The sequence below is a fragment of the Sorex fumeus genome, unplaced genomic scaffold (genome assembly GCF_029834395.1).
Source record: "Sorex fumeus unplaced genomic scaffold, SorFum_2.1 ptg000226l, whole genome shotgun sequence".
NCBI classification, from domain to species: domain Eukaryota; kingdom Metazoa; phylum Chordata; class Mammalia; order Eulipotyphla; family Soricidae; genus Sorex; species Sorex fumeus.
In genome coordinates this window covers 337,179-362,537 of record NW_026606283.1, presented here as the reverse complement: position 1 = coordinate 362,537, position 25,359 = coordinate 337,179, and the positions used below count along the sequence as shown (strand labels likewise).

The following is a 25,359-nucleotide window of genomic DNA, read 5'->3' as shown; positions in this document are numbered from 1 at the left end:
GCATGGAGTTTAGTTACTCCACCTCGTTCTAATGGGTGTGCAGGGTTTATCATCACCCTCCTCCAATATGAATTTCTAAGACTTTCATGTGTCCCACTTGAATCCTTATTTTGGAACATTGAATGGTCAGCAACCCTGGGAACGAGGGCATATCCAAATATGCCATAGATGTATATGCGGAGTCTAAAAGTAACTCCAGGTAACTGTCTTAGAGTCATCTCTAGCTCTGAGCTGGACCCAGAGGCTCTCTGGGGAGTAAAGACCATCCCTGTGGCCACCGTGCCTCTTGGCCCACTAGTCCCCAAAGACTGCGTCCATCTCTTCTGGCAGTTCTCACTCCAATCCAGGCCCTGTATTCAGGAGCAGGAACCCATCATGGATGTTGACTGGCCCATAAATGCACTTCTACCCCCTCTTTTCCTCTCTCCTAGTCCTCATTGTGGCTACTTTCCCTGAGAGATGGCCATTTAGTTGAAGCCAGAATTCAGCTTGCATGTTTTGTCTTTGTATCAGGCTTTGGATCTGAGATGTTCGACTGTGTGTGTGTGTGTGTGTGTGTGTGTGTGTGTGTGTGTGTGTGTGATGGCCGGAATAGGATTTAGTTAACATTTACTTCTTTGCTCTTGTATTACTTCACTGATGCTAAGACAGTGCCCTCCACGTTCAGGAAATGAAGACCGAGATGATTCGACCTTTTTTGTGTTACAGTTTTAGCTCATGATCTTAATAGCCTGTTTAAAACCAGAATGCACTTTCATATTTCCTCCTTTCATCTCAGCCTCTTTGAATTTTTGGCAAACATCAAGGCAGATAAATCAGACCCACCACTGCAAACCCATCTGCTTTCAGGAACGTGTAAGCCAACCAGTTTGTGATGTTTTACTGTAGCTATAGCTCCAACATAGAACCAAAGGGAGATCCCTGTGGAGTCAGAATAGAAGGCAGAATCTAAGGTCAGTTTTTTTCTGTAAGCTCTGAATAATATGCTAATTGGTTAGACTTGGGAAACATACACATTTTTAATGGCCCTCGCAAATTAGCATGGTACTCGTGAAGCGGAAATGATTTAATGGTAGATGAAAATAAAATTATCCTTTGGATTTGGCAATAGGAATTAATAAGTAAAGGCGATATCCCAGTGGTGGAAAATGTAGCAAATCAAGTTACAGTGAAGATGTTGCTTTATCAGGACATTATTCTACACTTCATCTGGTACTAAGGTCACATATAAAATTAGCTGCCTTCACAAAAATATCTGTCCAGTTGTTGACAGCCCAGAAATTGTTTCATGAAAGATAATAAACTAAAAACATCCAGTCCCATCTTCCTAATTCCTGATGATATTTGAGTGCTGTAAGCATTTCTTTCTCATAATAATCAAGTAAGCAACAATTTTCTTTGAAGAGGGAATTAAGAGAATTAAGAACACAGTGATAGTATATTCATTGTACTGGATGGGCAAAAATATAACGCTTTTATTAAAAGCCTATATATTGAATGCAGTCAACATAACCAAAGTTAATCAGACTGCTTTTCCATACCTCGAAGGGTTGGTTTCTAACTTGATTTCCAGCAAGCTTTGTCTGTATACCTCTGTTGGAACTTGGATTTTATTTATAGGAGCTCGATATATTTTTAGAAGTCGTCTTTTGATTTAGTGGCTTGTAAATTAAAATTCAGGACTTCACTGTCATGGTGGGGGGGGTTTCATAAAACTCTTTAAGAATTTCTCCCCGGTCTTTCACTTCTCATCTGCATTTTCATTTGAGTCAGCTTGTATGTGGGGTATTATAGGGATAACCTCAAGGACACTGCCTGCCAGATCCACAATGGCAGGTGGCAATCCAGAGGGAGGCCAGCAGCAGTGATAATGGCATTTGTCACCCCCCTCGTCACAGCTTCCACACTTTCCTGATTCTCTGAAGCTTAATTCTAAAGTGACAATGGAAAAAGTGCCGCTTCAGTAAGCTGAGCGTCTGTTTTACCTGTCTCTGCTTCCATCCTTCTAGAGTCATTTCTGTTCTCCTTTGCTTTTCGCATAAATATTTGTAAAGCTGGGATCAGTGTGTAGCTACGATGCCACTTTATCCAAACGTTTGCTTTTTCTCTTATTCGTAATTTAATAAAAATAAGGATAATTTAGAACACAGATACACGTACTAGGAAAAGTTATGGACAGGCTGTCTATATGTTGACACACCATTAGACCAAAAGTTCAAAGGGGGCTGGTTTCGTATTCACAATGTTCACGATGACCAAAGAAAAATATGGTTTTTAAAAACTCGGATACACACTCAGCTAATCAGTGGCTGAATAAATAGCAGTACTCCTACATAAAAAATTTTTAAAAAAAACCTCAGATACAGTATTCAGAACTAAGAACTAAAATCTATTCACCAGAAAGTTTAAACAGTTAAGTGTGATTCTTAAAGGGAGAATGGCAATGATTATTTTTATACATTTCCTTAAAGAATATTCTTGGTACATTGGGTAGCTTTGGTCCATTGGGTAGGATGCTTTCCTTGCATGTGGCTTAACTGGGATTTGATCTCTGGCATCCCAGATATCCTGAGCACCGCCAGGAGTGATTTGTGACGGCAGAGCCAGGAGTAACCCCTGAGCATCACCAGCTGTGGCGCAGAAACCAAAACCCAAACCAAATAGACTCTTTGCACACTTCTATTCTATATATTATGAACCCGATATTATAATCCAGTCTTATGAATGAGGAAACAGGTTTATTGTGATTAAAGAACTGATCTTTATTAGATCATTTAGATCTAAAGAATTATTTAGATCTTTACAGACAGAGAGAGAGATCGAGAGAGAGAGAAGAAAACTGCCTGTCATAGGGGCAGGCTGGGGGTGTAGGTGGGAGGGAAACGGCGGACATTGGTGGTAGGAAAGTGCACTGATGAAGTGATGGATGTGGGAACATTGTGTGACTGAAACCTAATTAGGAGCAACTTTGTAACTATGTATCTCACTGTGATTTAGTTTAAACATATGTAAATTTAAAAAAAATAACTGATCTACCGCCTATAGGTATTTCATGGAGTAGCAGTAAATAGAGTCAATGAGTTTGTCTTGCCCAGAAGCCACTAACCTGCCTTATTGAACTGAAAATCAGAATGGAGGAAGCATCTTCTGCAAAGGACAGCATGAGTCACTGGCTATGGGGAACATTGATGCCTGTTAGAGTAACTCTTTTCTGCCTCGTCTTATTCTGAACATGGTTGGCCGGAGCTAGCAGCGTGCTGCTTAACTTGGAACTTGGGGAGACTTACAAGAAAACAAACTCATGTTAGATGTTGGTTGTACTCTGAGGGGTTTTTTACTATGTTAAAAAGTTATATCTGGGGGCTGGAGTGATAGCACAGAGGGTAGGGTGTTTGCCTTGCATGCGGCTGACCGGGTTCGATTCCCAGCATCCCATAGGGTCCCCTGAGCACCACCAGGAGTAATTCCTGAGTGTAGAGCCAGGAGTAACCCTGAGCATTGTCAGGTGTGACCCAAAAAGAAAAAAAAAGTTATGTCTGTTTCTGTAAGTCCTAGAATTATTTTTTTAATTTTTATTAGTGAAACACCATGAGGTACAGTTGTAGACTTACAAATTTTTGTGCTTGGGTTTCAATTATACAATGATTGAGTACCCATCCCTAGTCCTGGAAATTATTTAAAGCTGAAAAATTTATTCCTGTGAAATCTTGTAACTATAGAAGAATAGGTAGATGGTTGGTTATTTCGTCTCTTTCTTGTTCTTTGTTAATTTTATTTCTTATTAAAGTTGACAGCTATAATTGGAATGTCTGAAGATAAAAGAATTAATATTGAAGAGAAAAGTTATCTTTACACAAGCCGTTAGGTTTGGTGGCCCTCTATTTCAAAGATTTGTTGGATCAGCAAGAGATAGAGAAAATTTGGAGGACTGGAGAGATAATACAGTGTACTAGTAAGGCAGTTGCCTTGCACGAGGCCCACCCGTGTTTGATCCTCAGTATCCCGGATTGTCCCTGAGCACTGCCAGGAGTGATTCTTGAGTGCAGAGCCAGGAGTTAGCACTGAGCAATACCTGGTGTGGCTCCAACCCCCTCCCCGCCCCCAAAAGAATTTGGAGTATTGGTTATGGATTCCTAACATATATTCAGTTCTCTTATCAAGAGTTTGAGTAATTGGGAGGTGGTTAATACCAGCTTCGGTTTAGAAAACACAATGTTTTGTCTATTCACAATTTTAATATTCTGTTTTTAAGAATCTAGGGTACCACTTAATAAGCAAAATATCAGAAATCCAAAATCATATGGTTCTCATAACCAGCTGTAGAAAACAAATTATTTCACAATGCCTTTTCAGCAGTTCTGATTGTTGGGTGTAAACGCTAAACAATAATGGTGCATCTTTTGTCGAAATAATGAATGTAATCAAAGTAGATAGTTAAGTAGAATTCGTCTGCCTCATAGGCACTGGGAGGGGTGGGAGGGGGGTATATTGGGGTTCTAGGTGGTGAAAAATAAGTACTGGTGAAGGGAAAGTTGTTTGATCATTGCATGACCGAGACTTAAACCTGAAAGCTTTGTAACTTTTCCCACAGTGATTCAATAAAAAAAAAAAAAGAATCTAGGGTATCCACCTCTTGACAATCTTTTCTATTGAAAGATATCAGTAAAGGCTGTAGCAAGATACTTTTAGTTTATAAATAGATCGGAGTTCCCAAGATTGTTCTCTTGTCAACTGAGAGCACTCTAGATAATCAAATATATGGATTATGGTATATGGAAACTGAACTTTCAGTAGTAATAATGTATCAAATAAAGGTGTTAAGTATTCGATATGCCAGACACAGTAACAACAAAGTCTCCAATGGAGACGTTACTGGGCCCGCTCGAGCAAATCGACGATCAACGGGAGGGCCTTTACATAGATACTATAAATTCATATAATGTTATAAGCCAGTGTTGAGGAGTTTTTATAATCAAGGAGAAAAAAGCATGAGTACATAAAAATCATATAAAGGAAAATCTGCTAAGGAAATGTTTGTGGCTTTTTGTATTTTGCCCTTAAAAAATGACATAAGATCCAGTATCATGCAGATTTGCTTTCTAGTAATTTTCTATCAATTTCCCCTTCTCAGAATCAGACTGTATCATTTAAACACAGAGCTGTGCCAAATGAGTAGGCGGTTTCTAGGGATGGAGTCCAACGATTTCTCTCTTTTAGCATACAAAGTGCAAAAAGACCGATCCTGTGATCCACTCTGCATTTGTTTGCCCTGAAAGAGTTCAGGAGTGGCATTAGTAATATGCTCACGCATAATATTTTCTAATCATTTGAAAGTAGAAATTTATTGTTTAGGAAGAGAACCCTTATTTATTGGGGAAATCCTGAGCTGTGAAAAACTTGCTTCTGCCTGGGCCCAGATTCTCATAGCTAGGTTCCATGCCAGGTCAGGTAAGATTTCATAATACCGGGGCTGGAGCGATAGCACAGCGGGGAGGGTGTTTGCCTTGCATGTGGCCAAGACGGGTTCAATTCCCAGCATCCCATTTGGTCCCCCGAGCACCGCCAGGAGTGATTCCTGAGTGCATGAACCAGAAGTAACCCCTGTGCATCACTGGGTATGACCCAAAAGGGGAAAAAAAAGATTTTATAATACCGCTTCATGCATTACCTTATGTTGACTTTCTTCACCATGCCTCAAGTTTCAGTGTTCTGAGAACCTGAATTTGGAGCTGGAGCCATAGCACAGTGGGTGGGGCATTTGCCTTGCACGCAGTCGACCTGGGTTCAATTCCCAGCATCCCATATGGTCCTCTGAGTACCACCAGGAGTAATTCCTGAGTGCAGAGCCAGCAGTAACCCCTGTGCATCACTGGGTGTGACCCAAAAAGAAAAAAAAAAGGAACCTGCATTTTCCTTTATATGAATGCCCTCTTTATACTATGTTTTTTAAATTTTTTAAATTTTTTATTGAATCACCATGAGAACAGTTACAAGGCTTTCAGGTTTAAGTCTCAGTCATACAATGATCCAACACCCATCCCTTCACCAGTGCACATGTTCCACCAACAAGAACCCCAGTATTCCCCTCCCCCATCCCATCTCATCCCCACCTATGTGGCAGATGATTTTGACTTTACTCTCTCTTTACTTTGACTAGATTCAATTTTTCGACTGAAGACCCACTATTATTATTTGGGATTTCCCCCCAACTATCAGACCTGCCGAAAAGGCATCATTAGATGATTTGTTTTCTGTTGCTGATAATGAAGAGCATATGATGTCACGCAGCCACAGCAGCCCCCATATGATCTTGGATTTCTGGTATTTTAGTAATTAAGTCCAGAGGGATTTCTGCCAGAAGCTGCCAGGTTTCCAGATTGGTTTGTGTGCCTCTGAGATCATGGCCATTCAGGAATGGACTCTATACCCTTTTTATTTATTTATTTTTGCTTTTTGGGTCACACCCGGTGATGCTCAGCGGTTACTCCTGGTTCTGCACTCAGGAGTCACTCCTGGTGATGCTCAGGGAACCATATGGGATGCTGGGAATCGAAACCAGGTTGGCCGCGTGCAAGGCAAACACCCTCCCCTCTGTGCTATTACTCCAGCCCCTCTATACTCTTTTTAAAGCCCGGTTTTTATTCAGCTTTGGCATTCCATTCCCACAATCCATCAGTTGCCACAGACCAGTTTGTAACATATTTGGTGTTTGCTTGCAGATTTGGAACGTCTCAGTTTGGTTGTTCCTCTCCATAACATCGGATTTAATTACCACCCAGCATGAAATAATAGTAACTAAAATGGAAGTGGCTGTGAGAGAAGGCGCTAATCAGCTACTTAGTTCCCTTTCTATTCCTTAGCTGGAGAGAAGGAAACTAGAGATCATTGACCTAACTCACGCAGTAAAACCTTTTTTTATCCTTCTTTGATTTAGCTCGAGCAGGCCCAGTAATGTCTCCATTGGAGACTTTGTTGTTACTGTGTTTGGCATATCGAAGACGTCACGAGGAGCTTGCCAGGCTCTGCCATGACAGACCGACTTGGTTACAAAAATTTCATGAAGACGACATTAAACAATACTTTAGTCTTTAATGCTTCTTTTAATTATACAAAAGCTGCTTCCACCTGGATTGCTAAAAGTAATTCCACTCTATTGATATCTAAATAGATAAAACAAACAGCGTTTTATTCCTATAAATAAACAACATTTATAGGAATAAAATAAAAACCAAGTGATGACTAATCATTTTTAATAAGATTTAGAATTTGACTCATTTTGGAGCTTTTGGATTCTGAATTTGAAGGGGAAAAAATCCCTAGATTGATCTTTAAAGTATATGTCAATCTCATACAGTAATTTGGAAATTTTTATTTTCTGGAGTGAGGTGATTAATCTAGCAGTGGAGGAAGATCGAAACTGTTTTTGCTTTTTAAAAATAGTTTACTGTGGTCTAACTTACATAATTTGTAGTATTGGGTAGGTGGTGGAGAGAAACACGAATTTTCCCATTGGTTAGATTATGTATTAGTACAACTCTGGAGTAGGGGTACTTTTTATAAAAAATGGAAATGCATAAGTGTTTTGACCCAGTAATTCTACCTCTAGAAATCTATCTTTGAGTATGTTGGCATAAAAACATTCCTTCCATGTGGGCCGGGGTGCAAGGAGACTTTGGTACCACACTTAAGCATCACCCTGGTGGCCCTTCCAGGGGTCCTAGGTACCACAGCCAAATGTGTGCCTCACCTGTGTTGCCCCGCAGCACTTAATACAGTAACCAGGATATGGAAAAGATGAGAAGTAATAATTTGACGCCTCCGATCTGATTCTTCCTGAAAAATAAAAAAAAAAAATGACACCTCCAGTAAACCCATGTGTGGATGCACCTTGCGATTTTAAGAGCTGCTCTGGGAAATGCATTGATAAGGAACATCCTGTAAGTTTACTCCCTCAAGTGAAAGGAGCAGATAATTTGCTCTGTTGGTGCTTCAAAAAGCAGAGAGCAGAGCCATGCGTCTACAACTTCTGTCCCTCTTCCCTGCTTCCAGTGCAGATGCCTGCCTCTCTAGCCAGGTGCCTGGAAGAATGCCAGAGAAACAGGGTAGCATTCTCTCGGGAGTTGGGAATTGGAGAGGAGGAGCTATACTTGATGCCGTTTGAGTTATTTTCAATTATTTGTTTTCCATGTTTGCGTTCTCAAGGGTGGATCCGGGGCCTTACAAATGCAAGACACGTGCTCTGTTGCCAAGGCACATTCCTGACCTGTCTATTTTTTTAATAGTAAAGAGAGACTGTATGTTAATGGCCAGGTCTTGTTTGGTTCTCTTTTAGGACTCGGCCCAGGAGAGTGTCATTACGAGAGATATTCATCGTACGTTTCCTGCACACGATTACTTTAAAGATACTGGAGGAGATGGCCAGGAATCACTCTACAAGATATGCAAGGTAGGTCCCCACCTCATTTTTTTTTCCCCAATGAATTTTACAGACCTGTATTTTTGGAACCTGTCATAGTATTTGTAGAATTTTTTGCTCTGTCTTTATTTCTTATTTGCACTGTGCCGGGCTGGAGTGATAGCACAGAAGGTAGGGCGTTTGCCTTGCATGCAGCCAACCCGGGTTCGATTCTTCCGCCCCTCTCGGAGAGCCTGGCAAGCTACCGAGAGTATCCCGCCCGCACGGCAGAGCCTGGCAAGCTCCCCGTGGAGTATTCAGTATGCCAAAAACAGTAACAACAAGTCTTACAATGGAGACATTACTGGTGCCCGCTTGAGCAAATCAATGAACACTGGGAGAACAGTGCCACAGTGCTACAGAGTGCACTGTGCCATTCTCTGCTTCACCAGGTCTGCAGTTTCCAGTCCTACAGGTAACTTCCGGTGACTATGTTCTGGGTGTCCATGTGAGGAGGGATGTTGCTGCCTGTTTGACTCTGTTGTCTACAAGAAAAGGACAGAAAGTTTTCTGGGGCTGTGTAGCAAAGACTCTGATGACTTTGCCAAATGATGAGAGCCTCAACATTGACACAAGAGAAAATAGCAGTGTTAGAACTTTCCAGAAAGTTTTCTTTATTTTTTTTTTTATTTTTAGGGGGTTTTTTTGTTTTGTTTTTGCTTTTTGGGTCACACCTGGCAGTGCACAGGAGTCACTCCTGGCTCTGCACTCAGGAATTACTCCCAGAGGTGCTCAGGGGACAATATGGGATGCTGGGGATCGAACCCGGGTCGATGACATGTAAGGCAAATGCCCTACCCACTGTGCTATCACTCCAGCCCCAGTTCTCTAATCTTTGTGTAGTTTTTGTGATTCATTTTGAAATTGTTTTCTCCCTTATTTGTAGCCCTTAAAAAAAAACAGCTGAGTTTCCCCCCATTCCCCCCAGTAAATATGCTCTGAGTGCAAAATATTTGTCTCTATTGGTGGTGATAAGGTATCAGATTATTAATTTCTCAAGGTTATATCAGAAGCGCAGGGTTATTTTTAAAGTCTTTTTTTTTTTTTTGCTTTTTTTGGGTCACACATGGCGATGCACAGGGGTTATTCCTGGCTCATGCACTCAGGAATTACTCCAAAATAAATATATCGGGGGACCCTATGGGATGCTGGGAATTGAACCCGGGTCGGCTGCGTGCAAGGCAAACACCCTACCCACTGTGCTATCACTCCAGCTTCTAAAGTCATTTTCAGTAGTTGACTCATACTATCAATGATATTTGAGACAAAAGGCTCAAACGTAAGATACCATATGCAGGGTGGCAAATGTACATTGTTCTAGCCTGCCTTTCCAGTAGAGCTGTTTAATCAGCAATGAAGCACACCAGACTTTCAGTAACATGGAGACAGACAAGAACTATCCTTAGTGAGTTAATCAGGTCTTTTTTTTTTTTAATGTAGGAATACTGCTATTTATTCAGCCACTGATTAGGCTGACTGAATTGTGCATGAACTCCACTTTCTTTTTTTAATAATCAGGTCTTGAATGATTGAATTTAGCTTTTTATTGAGTAGCCAGTATTAGACAGTGGATAGTCAGGAGCAGATTCACATACAGTGTCATTTTATGTTGTTTACAGCAGCACTTAATATATCAGATGTTTTAGAAGCCAGAGACACTAAAATTTTCTGAGGTCCTGCCATATGGATCTCATAGCTGACGTAATTTCTTTGTTGTTACTATGATATTTAGTACTTCAGTACTTATAAAAGTCAAGTGGTGATGATACCTCACCAATATATGATGCTCCAATTATAAGTTATCTCATTCCTACTTTGGACAAACTTGCAGGCTATCGAATGTAGCCTGCCCACAGGGCAGAGTCTGGCAAACTCCCCATTGCATACCCAATATGCCAAATACCAGTAACAATGATGGGTCTCATTCTCCTAAAGAGCCTTAAATATAATCTCAGGGCTAGGATGAAGGAGACGTTACTGGGGCCTGCTCGAGGCAATCGACGAATAACAGGATGATGAATAAATGAATGAAATGAATTATAAGTACGATCACAATCATCCTGTTCATCGATTTCCTCAAGCAGGCACCAGTAACGTCTCCTTCTTCCCAGCCCTGAGATTTTTTTTTCTTTTTTTATTAGTGAAAAACCATGAGGTACAGTTATAGGCTTACAAATTTTGTGCTTGGGTTTCAGTTATACAATGATCAAGTGCCCATCCCTCCACCAGTGCCCGTCATCCATCCCCATGGGTCCCAGCATCCCCCCCCCTCATCCCCCCCCCATCCCATCCTGCCTCTGTGGCAGGGTATTCCCCCTTGTTCTCTCTCTCTTCTTTTGGGTACTGTGTTTTGCAAGAGACCAGCCCTGAGATTTTAAAAGAGCCATTTCAGTGCTCTTTCAGGATTAGGAGAATGAGACCCATCATTGTTACTGGTATTTGGCATCTTGAATACGACACGGGAAGTTTGCCAGACTCTCCCATGCGGGCAGGATACTTTTGGTAGCCTGCCAGGTTCTCCAAAAGAAAATAAGATAATAAGATGTCCGGGTGCTGGGTTTTATAGTCTCTGCATCTTGGCCGTTGATGGGACCAACCTGGCGCTGGTGGCAGCTGGTGGGTGTGACGCCTACCTACTGGAAGATGGAGGGTCTAGATGGAGAAGGCCCAGTCCCAATCTGAGTAGGCTTGGAGACCTCGGTCCCGGGATCCGCATGCCTGGGTTCCTCTGCCAGTTCTTTCATGCATGAGGCCTGTCCGGACGTGTGGAGAGTGGTCCCAGCATGGCTGTGGCTGGCTCCGGAGGTCCTCAGCTGCTGGGGTTCTGCTCGGGGTGGGGGGGAGAGAAAATTATAAGTATAAAAATATAAGTAATTTAAAGTAAAATATTCTAAATATTCCTACTTTAACTTCCTTTACTTTTTTCTTTTTGGGTCACACTGGGCAATGCATAGGTGTTACTCCTGGCTCATGCATTCAGAATTACTCCTGGCGGTCCTTCGTGGACCCTGTGGGATGCTGGGAATCGAACCCGGGTCGGCTGTGTGCAAGGCAAATGCCCTACCCACTGGACTATCGCTCCAGTATCTCCCTTACTTTTTATATCAGGTTTGATCCAGAATTTCATTGACCTTCATCTAATATCCCCCAAATCTATTATGTGTGATTTTTAAGGCCACTGCATATGGTCTACCTGTTTGATGATGTTTATTTCCAAAATAGTTTCCAGCATCATACCTTTCACCATTGGCAGTATGCATATCTTTGAGCTTACATTCTTGGAACTTTACAGGAAGCCGAATAAACACCAGTCCTGTTTATATTTGGCCAGGGATGTGACTCAGTGGTAAAATTGTGGGTACAGTTATTTCTGACATGACCAAAAAGAGCCCAAATTTTCATAGTATATCAGGTTTTTGTTGTTGTTGTTGTATAATCTATGAATAAGGGCTGGAGCGACAGCACAGTGGGTAGGGCGTTTGCCTTGTACATGGCCGACCTGGCAGACCCGAGTTCAATTCCTCCACCCCTCTCGGAGAGCCCGGCAAGCTGCCGAGAGTATCCCACCCGCACGACAGAGTCTGGCAAGCTCCCCGTGGCGTATTCGATATGCCAAAAACAGTCACAGCAAAGTCTCACAACGGAGACATTCCTGGGCCCGCTCGAGCGAATCGATGAACAACGGGAGGACAGTGCGACAGTGTTAAATGAGGAAATCAAATTTTAAAAAAATTTAAATTGAGCAACCATGATTCGCAAAGTGATTGGTAGTTGAGTCAGGCGTCCAGTACTCCAACCCCAGTCCCACTCCAGTGTCTACTCCCTCCACCCGTGTGCCCATGCTCCCTCCCTCCCTCCTGCCTCCCTGACCGGCACATTTCCGAGTTTCGTGGCTGTAGTTTAGATCTCCTGTTTTCAGTATTGCTGAGACTGTGCTTTGGATATATGGGCTCTGCCCCTCTCCCTCATCACTCTTTCCTTCTTTCTCCCTCCTTCTCTACACTCTGGGATCAAGGGTGATCTAGGAATCACCCCTGTGTTGCATTTCCTGGTCCAGTTATTCTGTCTACCACAGATAAATCAGATCGTCTTGCGTTTGCCCTTCTTCTTCTGGCTTATTTGACTTAGCAAATCATCCCGTTCCGGCCAGGTTTCAGCAAATTGCATGATTTCATGGTTCCTTGCAGCTGCCTAGTATCCCATTGTGTTTTATATACCACATTGCTGGAATCTGTTCATCTGTCGATGGATTCATATGTTGATTCCATATCTTAGCTCTTGCTCTAAGTGCTGCATTGAGTAATGGTTTTCATCTATTCTTTAAAATGAAACTTTTTTTTTCTGTCTTGGGGGTAGATGACCCAAAGTGGAATTGTTGGGGCATCGATCACGATCAAGATCATCCTGTTGTTCGTCGATTGCCTCGAGCAGGCACCAGTAACGTCTCCTTCTTCCTAGCCCTGAGATTTTAAAAGAGCCATTTCAATGCTCTTTCAGGATTAGGAGAATGAGACCCATCATTGTTACTGGTATTTGGCATATTGGGGACACCACAGGAAGTTTGGCAGACTCTGCCGTGCGAGCAGGATACTTTTGGTAGCCTGCCAGGTTCTCTAAAGGAAAAATAAGATAATAAGATGTCGTGAGGCTGCGAATGCGGCCACGCACTTCCGGAAGCTGGGTTATATAGTCTCTTCATCTTGACCGTTGATGGGACCAACCTGGCGCTGGCGGCAGCTGGTGGGTGTGACACCTGCCTACTGGAAGATGGGGGGTCTGGGTGGAGAAGGCCCAGTCCCAGTCCGAGTAGGCTTGGAGACCTCAGCCCTGGGACCCGCATGCCTGGTTCCTCTGCCAGTTCTTTCATGCATGAGACCTGTCCAGACGTGTGGAGAGTGGTCCCAGCATGGCTGTGGCTGGCTCCGGAGGTTCTCAGCTGCTGGGGGTCCTCAGCTGTTGGGTCATATGGCAGCTTAATTCTAAGTTTATTGAGTACTCCCCATACAGTTTTCCACAGGGGTTGAGTTGAACCAGGCAACATTCCCCCCCCCACCCCAAACAGTGAATGAGAGTTAAATAATGACAATTTTACTGCTTTACCAATTTGTGCTTTTTTTTAAAAAAAAATTTTTTTTCTTCCCTAACTGCATTGGCCTTCATTATAGTAGAGAGCATTATAGAAGTTTTATTCTCAGTTATCAGTAAATTCAGTTAAGAAGTTAAAAGAGTTCCAATATATGTGCAGAAATCAACTCTAGCTTCAGAGATGCAGAAGTCTGACTCTATTGAAAAGTTTCTGTGGCTGCCGAAATGGGATGATCCGAACTGTCAGATTTTAGGGAAGATTTAAAAACCTGCTGTCAGGTTATAATGGCCCTGTCAATTTTAGATGTTGCCTCGTAATGTCTTTTTCAGAGTAGGAGGAATTGGAAATGGTCCAAAGATGCTTCTGTTGTGATAAATTTTTGTGTGGAAAGTTGAACCCAAAGTGCGAGAGTAGGATTTATGGAATTCTGAAAATGACAGAGCTCGGATTCTCCTCCCTCTCTCCCTTCTTTCTTTGCTCTCTCCATTTCTTCCTCCCCTTTTTCGTATGGTCGGTAAAACATTCTAGAATAGTGTTGTTGAAAGGAGAAAAATTGCATCGCCACTCAGTATCTTCAGCATTTTTCTAATTCATAATTAGATTCATTATGAATTAGAAAATTCATAATTTTCTAATTCCTAATGAGGAATCTATTTTGGTGTGGAGACGGCATGACTCAGTTGAAAGAACTGAACATCATAAAATCTGGTTCTGATCTCGTTCCCATCCCTAAACACGTCACGTCTAAGACACTGGAAAAATCACTTTCTGATTTTTTTTTCTCAGTAAAAGTGTGGAATCTGATAAGGTTATTCCAATTCTAATGTTCAGAGCGATAGCACAGCGGTAGGGCGTTCGCCTTACAAGCGGCCAACATGGCCGACCTGAGTTCGATTCCTCCGCCCCTCTCGGAGAGCCCGGCAAGCTACCGAGAGTATCTCGCCCGCACGGCAGGGCCTGGCAAGCTCCCCGTGACGTATTCGATATGCCAGACACAGTAACAACAAAGTCTCCAATGGAGACGTTACTGGGCCCGCTCGAGCAAATCGACGATCAACGGGAGGGCCTTTACCTTTACCTTTTAATGTTCAGTAATCCTAAGTGATGAAGACTTTTTTTTTTTAGCAAAATAGACACACAAATGCAGATTGTAGCAGTCGTTGTGTTATAGATAGTTGCTTTCTCAGTACTTGAGCTGCAGTGGGTGGCTTGACTCTGAAGGTATTCACTATTCCTGTTGTGTTACTGTGGTGGGGTTTGCTGGAGCACACGTGGAGCACACGTTGAATGGACAGCACTTTGTAATACACGTGTTTTCCTAAGACCCCAGATCAGTCAGTCAGGTAATGAGCTATAATATTGTTAACAGTGGTATCGATGAACGCAGTAGAGCTACAGTATTGTTAACAATGGTACAGATTTAAGTGGCTCTTGGTGTGCAGTTTAATTTGGGCCATATTGCTTTTTCTAATGTTCTCATTAGAGCTGCTGCTTTCTGAAAGAGAGGCCACTGCTGGGAGTTGAAGGAGGAATCGACTATATTATAGAGAGATCGATACCTTCATCCATCTGAGTTAACTGTTTGGTAGACCAAAGGCACACTTATGGGCTCAGGAAAAGAAAAATATATATATATATATTAATTGATTTTTAATGATGTCATCTAGAATTTTTCAAAAAGGCACTTTTCCCGAGCTCCACGCTCCCAAGTGCCACCAGGGCCGCCCAGGCCCCAAAACAGCGTCCATTAAAGTGTCACCACTGGGCCCCATGAGCACTGTTTGGGAGACCATCATCCAAAAAGAAATACGACATTCCAGAAAGAAGTTATTTTATTTTTGCCTGTCTATAAGATTTGAGTCCTCTTCAAAAGATTATTGGGGGAACAGGCACTATAATTTCTGTACTGCCTAGGCCTTTAAAGGTGTCAGTAAGGTGCCAGGGAATTGTAAAAATAATAGAAAAATTGATTGTGACACAAAAGATGGTTTTTATTTTGCTGCCGATTGCAGGAAAACAGGGATTCTTTATTTTTCTGCTAAGCCTTCATCTTTCTAGTTTTCTAAAAATCACTTTAGATCTGGCTGTTAATTGTAAAAATTACCATTGTAATTTCCAATTGTTCCAATTGTAGCAAACATTTAATATGAATACTCAAAATACAAAGACTATATATAGCTTGGTGAATTTTTTTTACCAAGTGACTACTTCAGTGTAATCATTGATAGATGCAGAATATTACCTAGCACAGCAAAGGCCTTCCTTGTTTCTCCTGAATGATTACCTCCAGAGGCCACCAATCTTGGGGCTGGAGCAATAGCACAGCAGGGAGGGCGTTTGCCTTGCACACGGCTGACTCAGGTTTGATTCCCAGCATCCCATATGGTCCCCTGAGCACCACCAGGAGTAATTCCTGAGTGCATGAGCCAGGAGTAACCCCTGTGCATCACCGGCTGTGACCCAAAAAGCAAAAAAAAAAAAAGTCACCAATCTCTTATTTTTTTCCCCCACACATTCTACATCTTGTGTGTGTGTGTGTGTATGTATGTATGTATATGTTTGTAGATTGTGTGTATGTGTGTGTGTGCGTGTGTGTGTGTGTAGGTTGGGGTGGGATGGGGGACATCTGGCAGTATTCAGGACTTACTCTTCTTACTCTTGGCCCTGAGCTCAGGGATCACTCCTGGAGAGAGTTGGGGGACCATATGTGGTGCCAAGGATCAGACCTGAGTTGGCTGCATGCAAGCCAAGTGCTCCCTGATGTACTATTGCTCTGGCCCTGTTCTGTGTCTCTTTGGGGAGTTGGGGGAGCAGACCACACCTAGTAGTGCCCAGGGCTTCTGGCTCTGTGTTTTGGGGTCACTCCTGGTGGTGCTTGGGAGACCACATGTGGTGAACTGCATGTAGAGCAAGCACCTTGCCCACTGTACTACCACCACTACTTTTTTTTTGACCAAGAAGCAAAAACAGAAGCAAAACCAAAAACTGAAGTCCCACATGATCGATTTTTGTTGTGTGATTTCTTCTCTCCTGGTTATTTGAGATTTATTCATGTTTTGCCTGTGTACTTCTTTTCACCACCGCATAATATTCTATCTAGTGTGTCCTATTCTTGGGAGGCATTGGGTTGTTGAAGGCCTGGAGGCTGCCAGGGTGTGCTGAACGTTGGTGTGCGCTGTTCTCTGCCCATTTCCACCAGGAACAGAATTTCCGGGTCAAAGCATCAGACAGGTTCAGTTTCATTAGGAGTCCCCAGATTTTCAAAGTTTTACTATTTTCATTTCAAGCAGCAGTGTGTTAGAATTCCAGATGCTCTGGAACATCTGTAGTTAGATTCTAAGTATCTGGGGGCCTGGGTGGTAGTATCAGTAGTCTGGTTTCGTAGGGCTTTCCTTTGTAACTGCTGAGAATGGACACCTGTTCTCAAGCCCATTATGCCGAACTCTTATGCTGACCTGTTTTCTTTCTCGCTGCTTTTTCCAATGAATGTTCTCTATTTTGTCGGATTCCCACCCCACCCCCCACCCTCCACCCCCCACCTTGCATCCTGCCAAATCATTGATAAAAATGGGAAGTACTGATATCCTGTGTGATGAGGGGGCTGATGGGATTCATTCTTTTTATAAGTTTCTCCTACATTTTACAAACCCCTTCCCGTGCATTCATTCATGGATTCATACTCAGCCTGGGTTCTGCCTGGGTTCTGGTCTTCTGGTTGTACCAGAAAAGTGTGTGACATCACGCAAAGCTATTTTTCGGCTCCTGCCACTCCCAAAATAGTTCATGAGTTTAGCCAAAGATCGCCAACCAGAGGTCTGTTTTTTGTTTTTCTTTTAGTCTATTACATTTTCCCCGTGTATTTATTTATTTATTTTTAACTGATGCATTTTATTTTTTGAGTCCATTACATTTTCCCGATGCATTTATTTATTTTTAACAAATGCATTTTTTTTAAATTTAAAAATTTTACTTTTTTATTGAATCGCTGCGGGATAGACCCTACAAAGCTGTTCGTGATTAGGTTTCAGTCATGCAGTGTTCCATCACCCGTCACTCCACCAGGGCACATTTCCCAGAACCAGGGTCCTCAGGTTCCCTCCCATCACCCCCCTCCCCACCCCAGCCTGTCTCTATGGCGGGTGCTTTTCTTCATTCTGTCTTCTTTGTCTCTGTTTTGCTCTCTCTTAAGTCTAGTACATTTTTTTTATTGAATCACTGTGGGATATTTTTATTGAATCACCGTGAGACCCTTACCTAAGGTCTATTTTTTTTTCTGCTTTGATTAGATTCATTGTTTCAATAAAAGATTCACCACTATTATTTAGAGTTTACCCCCCCCCCCCCCCCAAATCAGACATGCTGAAAAAGCATTGTGAAGTGATTTGCTTTCTACAGCTGGGTTCAAGAATTAAATGTTGGTTTTGGATTTCTGCTATTTTACCTATTGACCCTGGAAGTATTTCTACTGAAAGTCAGATAGTTAAGAAATTGGTTTCTGTGTTCTGGAGTGTGGCTGTGCTGGAGAGCCGCTTGCGGGGGGACCGGTGGCCTCGGTAGGGCGTGAAGGGCGGAGCGAAACGCCCCCCTTCCCATGAGGTTTTAGTCGCCCCCACACTCCCGGCTCATACCTGCTGTCCACAAGGCTCCCATGTGGCCGCCATCTTTCTTTCCAGAGAGGAGAGGGCGAATGGGGCAACACCCTTTCCCCTCCGGCAGATTTGATGGCCTGGATCAACGCATAGTCTATTCACTTTTCTGCTCCAAGCTGCTGGGTTCTGCATTAAGTCACCTAAGGTCTATTTTTGTAAATAAAAATTATAATGAAGTTTAGTTGACATTCCATACACTCTGTTTTATGCATATGCATAGTCTGATAAATGCTAGCAAATGTGTATGACTATAGAACTATAATCAAAGTACACTGCAATAAAAAAAAAGTACACAGCAATGAAGAGACCGTGCTTTTTGTTTTGTTTTGTTTTTTGGTTTTTTTTTTTTTTTGCTTTTTGGGTCACATCCGGCAATGCACAGGGTTGACTCCTGGCTCTGCACTCAGGAATTACTCCTGGCAGTGCTCAGGGGATTGAACCCTGCATGCTGGGGATTGAACCCGGGTCGGCCACATGCAACGCAAATGTCCTCCCCGCTGTGCTCCGATACCATGCTTTTTTGCCATTTGAAATGTTTGCTTGCCCTTTGGTCAGTCTCTGCCAATGTCTCACCCTGGACAGCCATGTGTCTTCTCCTGGCCATTATCGATCAGTTTCCATTTTCCAGAAGCTAATAGATACAGTGTGTAGTATAGTATACACTCTGCTGTGCCTCTGAGATTTCTCCATGTAGTTGGGTTTCTGCACTCTGTTTGGTTTTAGCACTGGGTGGTGTTTTATGGCAATCTTCCCATTTTTCTTTGCATAGTTTATTACCATTTATCTTTAAATAATTTGTAATTTGAGGCCAAAGAGAGAATACAGTGAATAAGGTGTTTGCCTTGAGATGACACAGTTGATTCCCAGCACCCTATACGATCCCCCCAAGCCCTGCCAAAAGTGATCCCTGAGCAGAGAGCCACAAGTAATCTATGAGCACCACGTGGTTTGATTTCCCCCAGAAAAAAATTTTTGTTCTAATTTCTAGAAACTGGAAATTTAAAAACGACGATTTTGTCTTTTTAATGGGATAGTGAGAATAATTATTATATTTCATGACTGGAGCAGGTAGGGCATTTGCTTTGGATGCAGCCAACCTGGGTTCAATTCCTCCATCCCTCTCGGAGAGCCCAGCAAGCTTCCGAGAGTATCCCGCCCACACAGGCTCTGGCCTGGCAAGCTCCCCGGGGCATATTCGATATGCCAAAAGTAGTAACAACAAGTCTCTGGTGCCCACTTGAGCAAACTGATGAACAATGGGAGGACAGTGGACAATGCTTAATTATGTTTTATGAACGTACTGATATTGGAATTTAAACTTAATATATTATTTGGGAGGGGTCACGCCTAGCAATGCTCAGGGCACTGTACTCCGGAATTATTCCTGGTGATGTTTGGGCGTTCATATGGGATGCCGGGGTCGAGCCTGGGTGGCCGCATGCAAGGCAGATGCTTTCCTTGCTGAACTGTTGCTCCGGCCCCTTTAATACACTCTTTGTGCCATATTTATCTCATATGATATTAGACTTTTCTTACTACCCACCTCTGCCACTCTCTATTAGTCACACGTTGCAAAAATGTTTTGTCGATTACACTAAAGATAAATCACGCATTCTTGTCTTATTATAACCATCTTAAATAAATACTATGCTCTCGGACAATACAAAAATCTTAAATCCCTCTCACTTTGTGTATTTTTATGCATATTGTTTTGTTGTGTATTTGAGTCATTTGCATGCATCAGTTCCCATCACACAGACACATATGTGTGGGATAACTTTTGAATTTTAAACCATTGGTAGGCTTATTCCTCTATCTGTTACTTCTTTCTGCATTGCTTACATGCATGTGTCATCATTTTTCTGCTGCTAAAAGAATTGCCATTAATATTTCTTTTTTTTAAGGTTTTTATTTTTTATTTTTATTTATTTATTTATTTTTTTGCTTTTTGGGTCACACCCGGCAATGCACAGGGGTTAATCCTGGCTCTGCACTCAGGAATTATCCCTGGCGGTGCTCAGGGGACCGTATGGGATGCTGGGAATCGAACCCGGGTCGGCCACGTGCAAGGCAAACGCCCTACCCACTGTGCTATCTCTCCAGCCCCTGTCATTAATATTTCTTTAGTGAAAGTCTACTGGTGAAAAATCTTTTGTTATTTGTGAGCCTCATCATTTTGTCTTTATTTGGCAAAGATATTTTCATTTCTAGATTCCTGAAGTTTTCAGATAGTATTTCACTGTCTTTGCACTCCCACCGTTTCTCTGGAAAGAGGCAGTTCATCTTATTGTGGCTTCTTAAAGGGGATGCATCTTTCTCCTTGGCTGTAAAGTTTTCAAGTTCATCTTCGTTTTATTCAACAGTTTTTCTAGGATGTACTAAGATGCCAAATTAAAGCGAATGTTTATACTGCTCAGAATGTCGAATCTGTTGCTTGAAGTAGTTTGTCACTGGCGGCACCAGTGCATCGGGCCCCATGGAGTGGTACTCAGGGCTTTTTCTGGCTCTGTGCTTAGGAGTGACCTCTGGCAATGCTCAGGGGTCCATATATGGTGGAATAGAGTAGGGAGACCTGGGACGATGGTGCGGGGAAGTGGACACTGTGATGAAGGGCATGATGCTGGAATGTTTGGTGCATGGAACTTTATACCATTAACAGTTTTATAAGCTACGGTACTTAGCACTGTTGCACTGTCCTTCCGTTGTTCATCGATTTGCTCGAGCGGGCACCAGTCACGTCTCCATGGCGAGACTTGTTGTGACTGTGTTTGACATAGTGACTATGCCATGGGGAGCTTGCCAGGCTCTGCCATTAGGGGGGGATACTCTCAGTAGCTTTCCGGGCTCTCCGAGAGGGATGGAGGACTCGAACCCAGGTCGGCCGCATGCAAGGCAAACGCCCTACCTGCTCTGCTAAGCTGCGGTACTTGCTATTTAAAAATGGGGGGAGAAAAAGTAGAAAAATTGAGTGACTGAGTGTTAAGGATCTAGCTTATGTTTGTCCTTCGCTTCTATTTCAAAAGCTTCTTTTGTTGTTGTTAATAACAGGTCAGACTAAGGGAGGCTGGAGAAATAAAACAGCGGGTAGGGTGTTGGCCTTGCATGGGCCCGACGGGGCCGACATGGGTTTGATTCCTCCGCCCCTCTCGGAGAGCCCGGCAGGCTACCGAGTGTATCTCGCCCGCACGGCAGAGCCTGGCAAGCTCCCTGTGATGTATTCGATATGCCAAACACAGTAACAACAAGTCTCTCCATGGAGACGTTACTGGGCCCGCTCGAGCAAATCGATGAACAACGGGAGGACAGTGAGTGACAGACTGAGGCATTCTTGGGAAATTGGATCTCTTTCTGATCCTCCTTACCATGGGCCGTCTGTGAGACAGAACTCCACAGCAAGGATGCAATGGGATTTCGTATGTGGGTTTTTCTCCTGAAACTAAAAAGGAAAAGGTCAGGTTTGTGGTGCTGGCAGCTGGGGAGGGGAATGAATGACTTGTCCTGCTCGTCAGCAGTCGGGGGGCGTTTTTCACGTTGCTTTAATGCTCGGTGCTCTTGGCGCTTTAAACCCCCAGTGAGATAACATAATAGACATATTAGAGTCTCAGCCATGCTGAGACCACTCTCAACATGCTCGGAAAAGCCTCATGCATAGAGGAGCCCAGGCATGTGGGACCTGGGGCTGAGCTCTCCAAGCCTGTATGGATCTGGGCCTCCTCCACCCAGATCCCCCATCTTCCAGTAGTTAGGCGTTACACCCACCAACTGCCCCTGGCACCGTGTAATCCCATCAATGGTCAAGACCCAGAGACTCTAAAATCCAGCTCCCGGAATGCGGCAGCGCGACATCTTATTATCTAGTTTTTACTTTGGAAAACCCAGCAGGCTACCGAAAGTATCCTGCCCGCACGGCAGAGTCTGGCAAACTCCCCGTGGCATATCCAGTATGACAAAAACCAGTAACAATGATGGGTCTCATTCCCTTGACCCCTGACCCTAAAAGAGCCTCGAACGTGGCACTTTCTAAAATCTCAGAGCTAGGACGAAGGAGATGTTACTGGTGCCTGCTCGAGGAAATCGATGAATAACAGGATGAGAGTGAGAGTGAGTGGCGCTTGGCGCTGTTCTGTGGAAGTAGCTTTTCTCCTTCCCGTGAAGCCTGCGGTCTCTCAGCGGAAAGGTGAGTCACAGACCCGCAGCACTGCTTGCATACCGGAGAGAATGGGCTGGAATGATGAGGACGGCAAAAAATACGCGGGGTCAGAATACAAGTGTCAGTCAGTCGGTGTCCTAAGGGCTGGATTATAGCCACTCTTTTTTATTTTACTTTTGTTTGTTTAGGGGCCACACCCGGCAGTGCTCGGGGCTTACTCCTGGCTCTGAGCTCAGGGATCACCCCCACCCGGGCTCAGGGGACCATCTGTGGTGCCGGCGTGGAACCCTGGGTCACACCTGGCGGTGCTCAGGGGTTCCTCCCGGCTCTGCACTCAGGAATCACTCCTGGCAGTGCTCAGGGGACCCTATGGGATGCCAAGGATCGAACCCGGGTCGGCCGCATGGAAGGCAAACGCCCTCCCCGCTGTGCTATCGCTCCCGCCCCATTCTCTTCATTTTCTTCCCTCACGTCTTTTTAAGTAAAGTTTCAATAAGAAGAGTCTTGCTTTCCCCACCCCCTCCCCAGAAGAAATGATATCAGCTTAATTCTTAATTTGAAGATGTGAGTTAAAAATATTTTATGTGCGCATATGTGAAGATACATGCAGTCAGTCCTCACTGTTCTTAGAATTCACGTTTGTTTTTACGTTGCATAACTAAACTTGTATACCCATTAGGTAGTCATTAAGAGCCAGAGACCAGAGAGGACCATAGTGAAGACTGCACTCTGAAGCTGAGATGCCCGAGTTTGAACTGTGTGTCCTTAGGTGACCGGAATGACTTAACTCTATGCTGCCTCAGTTTCCTCATCTGTACAGCAGAGAAGTTTCTAGCAAAGTTGTTTCGAGAGTTGTAAGAATTAATGTGTATAAATACCTTGAGCAATGGGTGGCAGTTATTAATCGATCAATGTTAGCGTCTGTATAAAAGATATATCCTAAAAATTAATGCTAAAAATATATGCTAAAAATTAATTTGAAGGGCCAGAGAGATAGCACAGAGCTTAGAGCACTTGCCTTGCCCATAACTGATTTTGTTCAGTCGTTGGCCCTGCTTGTGGTCCCTGGAGCACTGCTGGGTGTGGCCCCCAAACGAATGAAACTTTGACAAGCCATTTGTGTTCTCGAGTGTTATATTAATCTTGTCTTTAAACATGACCTGAATGCCCCTCGGTTTTTCATTTTGCATATTCTGACATGCCCTCTTGGGTATCTACTCCCGGGTTGCGTAAGAGCATTTTTCTTTTTAGCTTGTCTGTATGTTTTACATGTTTTGGTCCTGGTTCTCTCCCTGACATAGTCATTTAAGGACGGGTGCCAGGAACAAAAATCCAGAAGCTGATTTATTTGTTTTGAACTCCTGTTGTCAGGAGCTCATTGTAGATGATAGATGAAATCATTTTTCAGTCTCGTACATGGCAAGTTGCTGTCCGCAGATGTCAGCTTCTGCCAGCAAGGAGGAAGTCTGCCTTTTCCCGTGCTCAGCAGAACTCTTGGGCATGTTTGAAGAAATCGGGAGACAGCTCAATAGTTAGGCTGGGGTGTAGAGAAACACCTGACACACGGTGTGGACTGAACTACTTTCTGCAGTTCCTAGTAAGTCGGCAAAGCCATCATTTCCTCTGGCAGTGCCAGAAGGCTGGATGGGAATCTGTGTTGGGAGGAGGATCAGTTCTTGCATGTCCACAATGCTTTGCAGCCTCCCTCCCTCTCCTCCCATCCTCCCTCTCCCTCTCCCCCTCTCTCCCCCCTCGCCCTTCCTCTCCCTTTCCTCCTCCCATCACCCCTCTTCCTCTCCCCCTTCTCCCCCTCCCACTCATTCCCCCTCCCCTTTCCTCTCCCTCTCCTCTTTGTGGATAACTGTTATCCACAAAGAATAAGTCTGATGTTTCCATACATCTTTTATTAAGAATACTTATATTTTATATAAATATTAGCTCTCTCCTTTTTCCCTCTTTCTCCCTCTCTCCTTCCCTCTCTCCCTTTCTCCCTTTCTCTTCTCCCTCTCCCTCTCTCCCTTTCTTTTTCTTTTCTTTCTCTCTCTCTCTCTCTCTCTCTCTCTCTCTCTCTCTCTCTCCTGTATGTTTTCTGATTTCCTTTTCATTCTCCCTGAGACTGAGGTGCTTTCATCTGTAAATGTGCCAGTCTGATAAAATAGCATTGTGTGTTGCCCATTCCTTGGACACCAGAGGAATTCTCTACTTCCAAACCAACCTTTAGGCTTGTGTGTGTGAGAGGTTATTTGGGGAAGAACAAGGGTTGTCGACCAAATGGAATCATTTTAAGAGTATCAAGGGCAGTAGTGGTTATTGTGTGTTTGAGATTGGCAGACAAAGTCGCATTACCCAGAGGAAAAAAAATTACTCTCCAAGTTAGCATTCCTACCAATGGATAACTGTTATCCACAAAGGAAACATCTGATGTTTCCATACTTCTTTTATTAAGAAGACTTATATTTTATATAAGTGTTAGTGCTATCAAGATTGCGCATTGCCAACTGGTCTGTTTTCAAGGTCTAAGTTTAGCCTATAGTCAGTTTTAATAAATATATTACGTAAAGAAATAAAAACCCATCTTTCTCAAACCAGAAGTCACGGATTTAAAAAAAACAATCCAACTTCCTTTGATCTTTATAATCTGCCTCATAAAGCGGTTTTTGATGTTTAATAGTCATATCAATTAATCCTCAGCCCTTCCCTCACAAGCAATCTGTTTCCATTTGTTCAACTGTGTGTTACTTTGACTTGCTAACAGCACTTCCTGTAAGTGAAGCTCTAAAGCAGAGTCAGTTTCTTGTCATTTGTTCTTGAGAATATGGAGCCTTCCCCTCCATCTCCCTGGACCCCGTACAAATCAGAGTGGGTCGACAACTCTTACCCTCCTGTGGATCAGGGACGTAAAAGGGTGAAATGTGAAACTTTCTGAACAAAGTGAGTCTGCGTGATTGCCTTCGTCTGTCGCTGGCCCCTTGAGCCTTCCTCCCTGTGCTGAAGATGCAGATAGCGTTTGGTGAGGCCC

The 25,359-nt window shown here is 43.4% G+C and overlaps 1 protein-coding gene across 2 annotated transcripts in view; it reads left to right on the top strand.

The window, feature by feature from the left end:
• RABGAP1L (RAB GTPase activating protein 1 like) overlaps positions 1-25,359 on the top strand; it is a 393,084-nt gene that overhangs the window by 192,432 nt on the left and 175,293 nt on the right. For both annotated transcript variants that reach the window (XM_056108612.1, XM_056108613.1), the window contains exon 14: positions 8,333-8,446. In XM_056108612.1, coding sequence (XP_055964587.1) covers positions 8,333-8,446 — 114 coding nt within the window. The remainder of the gene's footprint in view (positions 1-8,332; positions 8,447-25,359) is intronic.